The sequence below is a fragment of the Aythya fuligula genome, chromosome 7 (genome assembly GCF_009819795.1).
Source record: "Aythya fuligula isolate bAytFul2 chromosome 7, bAytFul2.pri, whole genome shotgun sequence".
Taxonomy (NCBI): Eukaryota; Metazoa; Chordata; class Aves; order Anseriformes; family Anatidae; genus Aythya; species Aythya fuligula.
In genome coordinates this window covers 19887539-19899128 of record NC_045565.1, presented here as the reverse complement: position 1 = coordinate 19899128, position 11590 = coordinate 19887539, and the positions used below count along the sequence as shown (strand labels likewise).

Here is an 11590-nt window from a genome sequence, read left to right as displayed (position 1 = left end):
TGATATACAAGGGAGAGAAAATAAAAGCCTGGTTATAGCAAATTCATTCCTGTAACAGTTTTAAAAAAGCAAGCCACCCTCTGAAGCATGCCTTCTAATGTTTGTATATTCACTGGTCATCCCCATGTACCTCAGCTTCCTCAGAGAGACTCCAGTCACCAAAATACTGTAATGCCACAGAAAACAATGCAAGAAAATACAAACCCCAATACCAGTCCCTATGCCTATATTCTGCTGCTAAATAGAAAATGGAGGGGGTTTACTGCATGAATGAGCTCCCTGAATGAAGCTTTAAGCGTATTTTGTCATTAGTTCAATGATTTTCCGATACATTCTCTCAGTTGCATCAAGGCCCCAGACGAAATCAAGATGTCCCCACTCAGGAAAGTGCTTATAGTAAAAGAGATTAGTAATCTGAGAAAGTAGCTTTGCAATGTCTTTTGGACCTGCAAATTTGTCTTGTCCGCCACTCCAAACAGCAATGGGTGTGCTTATCCTCTCTATGTTGTAGGCAGGAGGAGTAGGCTGCAAGAAAGGGAGGAGACCTTAGTGCATGCTGTTATATCAGAAACTGTGTTTAGAGAAAGGATGCTGTGCAGACATCTCTCTGTTTCCCTTCTGCACTCGCTACAGGAAAACAGTAAGCCAACCCTCTTAGTGTTTATTTCCATAGCAAAAAATGATTTTAAATTGACTGCTGTTATTTAAACACAGTTCTATTATATTTCTCAGTCTGCTTTTTTATTTTTTTGACCATTTCCTAAACATTAAGTGTACTGGGAATAGAACTTCACCCAGTCCAAAATTCAAACTTTGGTATTTAAAGATCGTATATGAATGGAAAGTGTCTGAGAAATCTTTGGAGTGTTTTTCCACCTATAAAATAGATGGAAATATACTTTGGAATATTTATCCACCTATGCCACATGTAAAACAACCTGCCCTGACTCACAAATATTAGCAGAAGTCAACAGATCTGATCAAATCTCAAAAATTGTCAGACCAGTTCTCAGTGTTGCGGGAGGAGAGCAGCATTTCTGAGGGCTGACTAGGCAGTAACCAAGTTTTATCTGTTTTTATCTGTTTTATCCTTTTTTTCTGTACAGTGTACATTAGTTCCCCACAGCAGTATTCACTGTGCTGTTCTGAAGCATCCCTTCTATTTCATAAGAAGCTTTCCAAAAACAAGGTGAGAGATGCATTTTCTTCTCTCTCTCTCTTTTTTTCTTTTTATGGCCAGGCTGTGACTCTGAGCCTTTGGGGAATGGCAGGTAAATCAGCATGTCACTAGATACATCCCTGCACCAGTAGGGAAGGGAAAATGAACTTCTATTAGCTGCCCGCAAGGAACTGTCTGTGAATAGACTTTTACACATAGCAACATTAGGTTTGGGTGAAACATTATCTCAGAGCATTCTCTCCTTTCTGTAGCAGTGGAGCTCATGGATTCTAAAAGCTGAAGTTCTTTGTTCTTAGTTTTGCCAGGACCCAAGGAAGAGTTCTCAGGAAAACGATATTGCCTTACCTGGTTGTATTTCTTCATGTTTTCCTTCAAGCCATAGTCATAAGCCTGGAATCGGTCTGCATGTGCTATCTGTGAATATTTTAACAAAGATAAAATGAAAGTGTTAGTGATAAGAGACAGAGCAGAGTGCAGAAGGTATTTTCCTCCCTGTGATTGACCCAAGGCTCAGATGGTGGCTTGTGGCTTCCTCCCACCCCTTCCTCCAGTTTCAGATTTCCACAGGTACTGAGGATGGGTCGTAGGATGAGAGGCTTTATTGCCTTTGCCCTTGCTAGTGTTCTCTCCTCATCCTCAACTATCACCCTTGTTATGTTTTGTTTTTAAAGTTCTGTTTGACTAAGTTAACTAAGGTGGTGTTCCCGTTTGTGATGCGGAGTTGTGCTCAGTTTTCACCTTGGTGGGAGGGCCAGGCTGTCTAGTACCTGTCAGGGCTCTCAGTGGCTATCTAGTGTAGCTTATGATTTCTCCTCCCACAAGTTGTTGTTTTGTGTGTCAGCAGTGTCTGGTCTGCTGACAGTAGTCTGGGGTGTGAATAGTCTATCACTAAATAGTAGTCTGGAATCTATTTTGAATTACAAAAAAAAAAAAAAGTCACTGAAAAGGTGAGTGCATTTTTTAAATTCCAAACCTGATTAGTGGTTTGATTTGTTAGTGTTTTTATCTAATGCAAGGTGAGAGTCATTATGAAATTGTTCCTCAGTTATTGATAAGTGTATTGAGTTCAAGTCTTTAAGTAATTGAGGATGTGCTGGATATCTCTTACCTTGCCTCCATTTGCTGGATCTGTGTGCTGAGTGTCTGGATGGTGGAAATTTTAGTCAGGGCTGAATGCAGGAGCATGCACATACTTAAGACCATACCAAGTGTTGGCAGAAATGGCCGTAGTGTTGAGCACGTGCTGTAACATGCTTCTGAGCTTCTGAGACCTGCTCTTGCTCTGGTCTGATTCAAGCTCAGGTCTGAGAGTGGCGTAAGTTTCCAGCAAGAAAGGCGGATCCCCACTTTCCCGTTGTGCCAGCAGAAGTGCTTGTGTGGTTAACTGGCTTTGGGAGGTGATCCAGGCTGCAATTAGCCTTCTGGGAGAAAAGCTTTAACCTGGATCACTTTGTTCTGGCTCATCCCCTAGCTGTTCACATTTCCGCTATCTTCCTACTGCCTGCCAAGTGCCTCGACTGTGCTCGAGCGCTCCTCTGCAGCTTTTAAGGCAATTGCCTTCACAAATGGAGCTGAAGGCTGGAAGCCACTAGACCCTAACATGCAGAGAGGTCTGACATGAAAGGGACAATGTGGGTAATGGTCTGGTGAGCAACGGGAAGCAGTGCTTCCTTGGTGGCAGCTGCTTACGGCACTGTGCGAGAAGACGTGTTGGGTAATTTCCCAGAACCAGCACCTGTGGACTTCCCTGTAGGCTGTCAGTTGCATAAAAAGCAGTAGTACGAGTCTGCTTATGTCAGTACACAGTTATACCTGATGCCAGTGAATAGTGTTCTGTACTGATGTTCCAGCTGGGTAATGTGCTACGAATGCATCTGTTCGACTCTGGAGAGAAAGCAGAAGTGTTACAAAAGCAGAGATTCAGTGTTGTAACAGAATAAAGCTGTGAAGGACCTGAGCAACATATAGCTGCTGTGTTAAAGCCCTGACCATATTGTAGGATATTTTTCAAATATTAAACAAAATTAATGGTCGACTCCCATATAATGTGATTTTACAGTAGGAGGTATTATGTAGAGTTTTATGCTTTGTTTTGAAAGACAAAGAGAGTCTTTCCCACATTAGTGCTTAGTCATATGGAAAGCTACATTCAAGGAGTATGTATGGCTTTATCTTTTCTGAGTTTTTACAGTCTGCATGATGCTTTTAAGTAATTCTCTGCTCAGTCATTAGAGAAGGACTGTTAGTAGGCTGTTGACTTGAACATGAGACTCCATGTATGTGAGCTTTTTATGGGAAGACTTGTTAAAAAACGAGTGTGCAAAAGCCACCGAGAACAGATATGTGGAAGGTCTGGAAAAAAAAAAAAAAAAAAAAAAAAAGGAAAGGAAAGAAAAAAAGATAGCAGCCAAAGTCAAGGAAAGATATATTGGCATTGAGAGAAGTGGAGAAGTGTGAAGAAACAACTTTCAGGACTGAGTTTTGGCTGGAAAAGTTTTGACATGTAGGGACCAAAAATAAACAGTCTCCTATGTTCATAAGATCTGGTTGTCATCCTATTTAGGAAGAAAAATCATAATTTTGCAAAATCAAAAGATCTTTCTCCATCATCCATTTCTTCATTTTAGAGAGCTTTGGTATCTGGCCAATATTTCTTTGGCTTAGTCCCAGAAGAGGTACATCATTGCAAGATGAAACTAGGCTGAATTCAGCCTTTCTTCCTTGTGTGATCTGAATGTCAGGTGGCTGATTTCATCATCAGCTGAGACCCTAGTTGGCATTATTTGAAAACCCCAACACATTTCTATATATCCCCGCAATTTATATAGACATAAGGCAGAAAAATCATTTTTCTTCAAAATTACTTCAGTTTTACTTGTATAAAGGTGTTCTTGGATGTGCTTACCGTGTTCAGATTTTGTATACTGCCCCCAGCTATGAAGCAGAAGATTCTGGCACAAAGTTTTCCCAGAGTTGCGCATAGCAGTGTTGTAGGCCCTTTTGTCAGTTCATTCTGGCGAAGAACTCCTTTGCAGCCAAGAAGTAACTGAGGGGCAAAAAAGTGCAATTTTTTTCTTTTTCTTGTTGCAGGAGCAACATGCAGGGAACTGTTTCTCCCTTTCTCCAACAGCATAGCCTCTTAACTAAGATGGTTGAAACTGGTTGCCATTCCATTATCCTTTAAAGTGCATTTTCCCCCAGAGCACACAGAACATTATTCCTGCCTCTTATTATTGGATATGAGTCTTGGAGGTTGATATCCATCTGTTTTTAGTGCACAGGCCTCAATGAGAAAGGGCAGTTGGCTGCAGTCATGGCTGTAGAGTATAGGGAGACACTCTTTGCCCCAGTCCTTTTTCCAAGCAGGTGCACAAAACTGTAATCTGAATATTGATACTAAGCAAAGGGGGAGAAGACAAATGAGAGGGTATAGAAGTGGGCACTCTATAGTCACATACTGGGTACAGCTTGGGCAGAAAGAGCATGAGCTTCTGTAGTTTGGCATATAACTACAGCATACAGGGTTTCTACCATTTCCAGAACATTCTATTAAATTGGCAAATTATGGTGTCAAACAGATTTAAATTTCCTTTAAATTTCCCTTTAAATTTCCTTTATAATTTTACAAAGAAATATTTCATGAGCATAAAGCAATGGTATGTCTAATGAATTTAAGTTGTGGAATACTTTATTTGTAGTTCTCTACTAATGCTTAAGGCTCAGATTAGTAGATTATGTAGATACCTTTTATTTATGGCATTTGTGAGCTTCTTTCAAAAATATTTGATTTCAACAAGTAATGGTGCAAGAGTGCTGGCTTCCCTAACGAACTTCCAAAGAGATGTTGTGTCAAGCTTTGTAATTTATCTTTGTGGAAAGTCTGAAGTCTACCAGCACTATCAATGCTCTGATGCCCTAAGTTCATTCTTAACTCATCACCCCCTTAAAACTCAGTTCAGCCTGAGTGAATCCAGTAGAGACAAGGCAGGCATTTAGGTCTTTTAGAAGGAATGACATACCCTGATCAGTGGCTGAGGAAGACGTGCAAACTTTACGAAAGGACTCGTAGCATATGTGATTGTGGCTACTGGTCCCAAAGCAAAGAACACTTTAACCCTTTGAGCCAACTCAGGATATGTAGAAAATGCTACAAAGCCTGCAAACACAGGAGACACAAATCAAGTTAGTGAAGAGATCTTCCACAGACCAAATATATAAAAAGCAGTAGGTGGCAAATAAAAAATGACAGTAGAATAACAACCCATTGTCTGTTGTCCTCTTCTGTGCTGCAGACCTAAGGAAAGTGTTTGATCCGTGAAACTTTATTTGGGGGAAAGAGTTCATTCTAAGGATACATCTTCATTAGAGGATGTCCAAACATTGATTTTCTCAGAATTGACAATTTTTTGTTAGGCCGGTTTTTGGGAGATGATACATCAATCAGATTTTCTGAATTCAGATTCCTGCTAAAGTTCCCCAAACTCTAATACCATAATGAATTTTTCAGCTTGTAGTCTCTAAAAGTCTCTGTATGTTGATGATGGCATGCAGTAATGCAATAAATACCTGAAGGCTGGGAGGCTAAGAGCAGAATTTTTGACTTGCAACAAAGTGTAAACTCAGGTGAAAGTGAATGCACAGAAAAGTAACCCTATGAGGACGGAAGGAAGAAAGGAAGGAAAGGAAAACAAAAAGGGTACATCCTATCTTGTTTTCTGAATGTGTCCAAATTTTTCCACTGATGGATTTGGTGACAATCTTAGCTGGTTGCCTAAAACAGAGGTACCTGTGGACAAGGATGACGATATCTTGGTCTGAGTGATTTATTCTGTTCCAAAAACTTAGAATGCTCTTATGAGAGAAAAGGAAAATAATGGTCTAATAAAATGGCCAAATACAACTCCACCCCTCTCCCCCCCCCCCCCCCAACCAAATTTCTCCTCAGTTTTTGAGGTTTATTTTTATACAATGGCAATGACACACAATAGCATAAAACTCAGTATCTCTTCATGGATCCTATGCATAAATAATAAACACTAACAACATTCAAAGACCATAAGTGTGTTGATGTTACAGAGGAGCTAATAACAATGAAGTTTTGAGCATTGGTATTTCTTTTCTAATTTCTAGTGTCTGGTAATTTGTTTTAAAACAATAATGTTTTGAGTTATAGTTGTACATTAACTACGTTTTAAATAGTAAGTCTGGTGTTAGGTCATGAGACATTTAATTTGTTATTGTGTTCTTTTTGTTTGTTTGTTTGTTTTGGTCTCCTGTCCTTAGAACTGTTTTATGGATTGTTGCTTTTTGTATTTACATCTAATCCATGAGGATTATTGGGTCTAATCCATTGAGGATTATTGTAGTCCATAAGGTATACATTTTAAGAATTTAGATTAATAAAAGCTCCTTGTTGCTGAAATATCCCATTGCTAGAAGACTCTGAAAAAATAACAATAAATGGCAAGAGTATAATAAAAAAGGATACTTAGAAAACTGTACCTGGTAAATACTAGCTTTTATGTATCAGTAATCCTTTCAGAAGTTAAACGTGTTTCTGGATCCTCTGTTACTTGCTTGTTTCAGATACAACAGATCATAGAAAAAAATCCCTCCCCTCTTCCCCCCCCCTCCCCTTTTGCAAGTGTCAAGTTAAAAGTACGTCTCCCTTTAATAACTTTCTATGAGAGAAGAAGATAGTTGACAGAGAGAGAGAGATTCCAGTCAGGTAGTGACGTTAACTATTTCATACTCAGGCGTCCTAACATTACCTGCAGTTGAACCCTCTGAGTGACCAACATAATATACATCCTTCTGTCCAGTTTTATTCATGATGAAGTCCAGCTCAGCTGGGAGATCGTATATACCTATCTCATGGAAGCTAAAAAGGAGAAACACAAAAAGCTGACAGAGGGGCATGTACTTTATCACAGCGTGAGTTACTGAATGTCAGTTTTCTTCATAACACCAAGCCGGACCCGTTCAAAGATGAGGATGCACACTTTGTCTGGATTCTTTTCTGTGAGCTGGGGAAGGGGACAGAAGGACACAACTGTACTGACAGGCTGCCTGATGCCTTGGACTTTCTGCTGAGGAGGTGCCAGTCCAGGATGTGGATTTGAGTCCTTTCACTAGCAGGGGTAACAAAATTCATTTCTCTGTCAGTTAATGTCAGGTGTGATAGATCAGATTTCTAGACTCGGCTGTGTATTGTCCTCTCCTGTCCATACTTGGAAGAATGATGTCTAGCAAGAGACCACCAGGTTAAAGATGCCTCTTCCCAGTTTTGGAAATGTTTTCCCCAAAATAAACCAGCCCTGCATATGTACAAAGATGGTGGGTGACCTGTTTACTTCCAGCTGTGCTTCTTTGTGTCCTGATTCCAGAAAGGCCTGTCCAGACCAACCAGCCAAATCCTTCCCCTGATCTCCCTGACAAGCCCAGTGTGGCTGCATCCACAAAGAATTGGTCTGGTCCCCTTAGAAGTTGTACATCCCACTTGAAGTCAGATTACATGAAAACCAGTTGCCTGAAGGGGAAGGGGTCTACCAATACTAATTGCCCAAACTTGTTAGTCCCCTGAAAATTGCTGTCTTCAGATATTCTTTCTCCACAGAGTACCTGAACTGCCAGAACTCTTTCTGGCAGGGCTTAAGGGTCTTGTGTTTTGAAGACCAGGTGTTTCCTCGGCTGTTTCCCAACCAGACATCATAGCCAACATCTGCAAGGATGAAGCCTAGGCTGTTTCTGGGCAGGTTAGATATCCAGTAAGTGCAATCTGCAAAAGTACCATGGTGTAGCAAGACTGCTGGCTTTTTCCCTGAAACAGAAGAGCATTTTCTTATGTTATAGTAAGAAGTAATGTGTAGTTAAAATTGAGTTGCAGAATATGATTTTATATGAGTGTTTTTTTTAACATTCCTTCTTCAAGAAACTGATGGATGCTGGCCATGGGTTTTGGGGTAAGATGCGTGGAGGATTTGGTTCCATGCAAGCTGTCTTATTTCATGTCAGGACTAGCTAAAAAAGAACACATTCAAGTGGTCAGTGCCAACATCCATTTTCACAGAGAAACCAATCTACAGATCCCTTGATTTCTAGACATAAAAAATTAAAGACAAAATAGCATATTAAGATGACAATGGAAGAGCAGGAAATGGAGCAGCACTGTCCCGCATTTATGACCTTTGAATTCCAGGAACAAATTGTCATTCTACTAAGAAAATTTGAAAAACTATTTCTTCCCAACCAATGACGTGATTTCTACCCAATAGATGGATACAGAAAAATCAATCACCTTCTTGACTTTAAGTTGACTGTCCTTCATGAGGCAGGGAATGCCTATTTCAATGTCAACTCAGAGAGTTATTGTCAACAAAGATATTGCCAACAGTTGTACCAAATGTGAAAGACAAGAAGGGGAATTATGGAAAAAAAAATCACAGAAGTTTGAAGTCTGAACACAGACACTAAATTTGCGGTCTTCAGATAGATTCAGAATTCAGACCGTGCTCCTGACTAGGTGCTTTTTCTGAGGTGGAAAGTTGTGGAACATGCCATTACATGTGCAAAGTTGAAAGGTGGGGGACCCATGTAGGAGTTGGATCTCAGACCTTCCTTATGTCCTATACCCGTGTCACACCTGTATTTTGCATGTTCCTCCCACTGGGAATTCTGAAAACACCAAGTATATATCCATCCTTCGTGGTAACTTCATACTCCTCATAGGGGTATCCGTAATATCTGATCATTTCACTCTGTGGGAAGCCAAAGGAAAGTTTGTTAACATGCACTTACAGTGTAGAGGTTGATGGAAAAAGTGTCCAGAGGCTGCTTCTGTCCAAGGATGTGCAGCTAGCCAAGAACACGCCAGGAAGATGAACACGATTCCATGCTGCTGGACTATTCTCTATTTTCCTGTGTTACACTAGTAGGAAGGGACCCTACAGAGATTCCTGCAGGACAGCACAGCTTTCTGGCCGTGTTTCTCTTGGGGATGAACAGATATATATGGTGAGGCAGCCATGAAAGGGAGGCTGGAGGATGCCAACAACAGTGAGAGAAGCTGACCTGTCTTTGATTGATGTGGTTTGTGTATGCTGTTTAATGCTGTATCTCTCAAAGTTTGCCCGGGTAGAAGCATCTAATTATACTTGGAGCATTCCAGACATACACTACTATTGTTTAGGTTTTGGCTGGGTAGTAATTGCTGTGGCAGTGGTACCTGAGCACTACTCAGGCTCATAAGAATGGTAAGATGACAAAGATCGCCTGTGCAGGAAATGAGAATGTTCCTCGGCTCTGGAGCTTGTTTGAATGTGTCATGTATTAGGACTGCTCGAGGAGTAGATTTTCTTGTCCATACCAGTGCTTCCCACCACCTCTCCTGAATGCATCATTGTGCTTTTGGAGCTGCAGGATGATGTAGTTAAACAGCTTGGATGAAGCATCCCATTTTGGAGTGTAAGAAAGATGAATGGTGTGGATGTTTTGCTGTTCCTGGGCAGTAGTGCAAGGGCTGTGGCTGCAGGGACCATAATATGTAACGAGGCTTAGGGCTGAGAACAAATATTACAGGTCTTGTAAAAAGATGCATCAAAAGCCTGCTTCAGAGCTGCATAGGTGGTAGTGGTCAGGTTTTTGATGACATGTGAGACAGAGCAGACCTGTACTGGGTAACTAAGCTGCTTGCCTGAGTGCAGCATTGCATTCAGTCAGCTCTTGGGTCACACCCAGCCAGAGCAGAAATGCCAGAACTGTGTTTCAGCAGGGTCCTGTCCCTCAGCACTGCATGAAGCAGATGCACAGGGGGAGGCAGGAAGGTAGCATTGGCTGTGCTTGGCGTTTTGTGTGTTACAAAGCCAAAAAGACCTACATCCTCCTCACTAGACCTGCATGTCTGAAAATAAAGCAGACAGGTCCATTGCTTGCTCTGAAGTCTGGTGGCTGGGGAGAGGAACGTGAAAAGTCAGGTTTCACTGTTTTCAGGTTCTGCCTCCCAAGGGGAGACTGCTTCAGCTCACACAGCAAATGCAAGTGAGATAGTTTGTCCTGTTTTGCAAGGCTGATACAGGTGGTATCTTTCTAGAGGGTAAACATGCAGCAGTATCAGTATTAGACTGTGCCAGAAGATGCAGTCTTTGGTCCAAATGAGTCCTTTCCTGCCAAAGTGCGGTTAGGTAAGCTGTGTAGGGTGGAGCTCCTGTTACAAACTCACAGTACCACCTGTTCTTACACTCCTGCCAATTCTGTGAGGAAAGCTTCGGTGAGTCAGAACAAGGGGTCCTGGATTACCCTGTGTTGTGAGAATCTACTGCTTTAAGAAGGGATTCAACTTCCCTTGCCACCATATTGAGGAACCGGGTTGTTAAAGGGGAGGACTTTGCTTCTCTTGAGAGTAGAAACCAACCTTTGCCTCTGCTGCAAAGGAGTCTCTCTCTGGCAGCTCTGACTGTTTGGATAAGATGTCGACGTTTCTTGTACGTGGGTGCTCCCTATCAAAATGTTGGAAGGATCTTTGTCCTCTTGCCAGGATCCTACCCTCCCCTTCTTTGTGCACTAGTCTGAAACATCTGGGTGTGTTGAGGAAGGTGACTGTGCAAGCAGGTGTCACAGTTATAAGCCACATGTTCATGCATCTGTTGGGGCTCATTCTAAATGTAGGCAGAAAAAGCCTGTTGTGCTGGCTGTGCTGTGTGTGCTCTGCCACAGTCTAAAGCTGAGTCCTACTGCTGGGGTTAAAATTCAGCAACCCAGATATCCAGGGCCCTTCAGCAGGTTCTGGGGAGTTGCTTGGCCTCTGAGCCAAAAGGGGCAGCTAGCACACTGCTCTGGTGCTGTGTGTGATGTACAAGGGTCCCATCTGTCCCTGGCCCATCCCGAGCTGGTGCTCACAGCAGTCCTGGCCCTAACACAGTGGCTTTGAAAGAGGCAGGTTGGGAAAACGGGTGACCAGGAGGGGGCCCTTCTTGAAGCCTTCTCTCATGGGCTGTTAGAGTTGGTACTGTGGTGGTGGTGGTATTGTGAGAGAAACTTTAAAAGAAAGGCAGAGAAAGTGCCACAACTTACAACGTTCATAAAGTCTTCAGGGTTGCGGTGCTTCAAGTGCTGTCTTCCCTCTGAGCCAAGAGTGAAGGGTGCTGCGAACCCTGCTGAAAAGGCAGCTCCCTGGGAGCAGAGCAGCACGAGGAGGCACCACATCTCGGGGCTGTGTGAAAGAGCAGAGGCATGTGCGTTTGCTGTAGGAAGGGAGAGCTGGGGAATTCCACAGGGAGACCCAGGTGGGGAGTCTCTTGGAGGTTGCCTCGGGTGTTCCCCAAGGGGCTGACAGAAACACATACCTTTGTGAGGAGGGACTGTCTACAGTTAATGTCAGGTAACAAGGGTCAGGAGTGAGTCAGGGGCTCCAGG

General features: G+C 42.3%; 1 protein-coding gene across 1 annotated transcript; it reads right to left on the bottom strand.

Annotated features, from left to right (window-relative positions):
• Positions 1-291: 291 nt before the first annotated feature.
• Positions 292-11383, bottom strand: LOC116491463 (lipase member N-like). The gene is made up of 9 exons (XM_032191440.1): positions 11249-11383; positions 8823-8937; positions 7802-8000; positions 6952-7061; positions 5200-5336; positions 4086-4226; positions 2993-3064; positions 1526-1594; positions 292-525 (listed from the first exon to the last, which is right to left on the bottom strand). The coding sequence occupies exons 1-9, from the start codon at positions 11378-11380 to the stop codon at positions 292-294; spliced, it is 1209 nt and encodes a 402-aa protein (XP_032047331.1). The 5' UTR covers positions 11381-11383.
• Between the last annotated feature and the right edge of the window lie 207 nt (positions 11384-11590).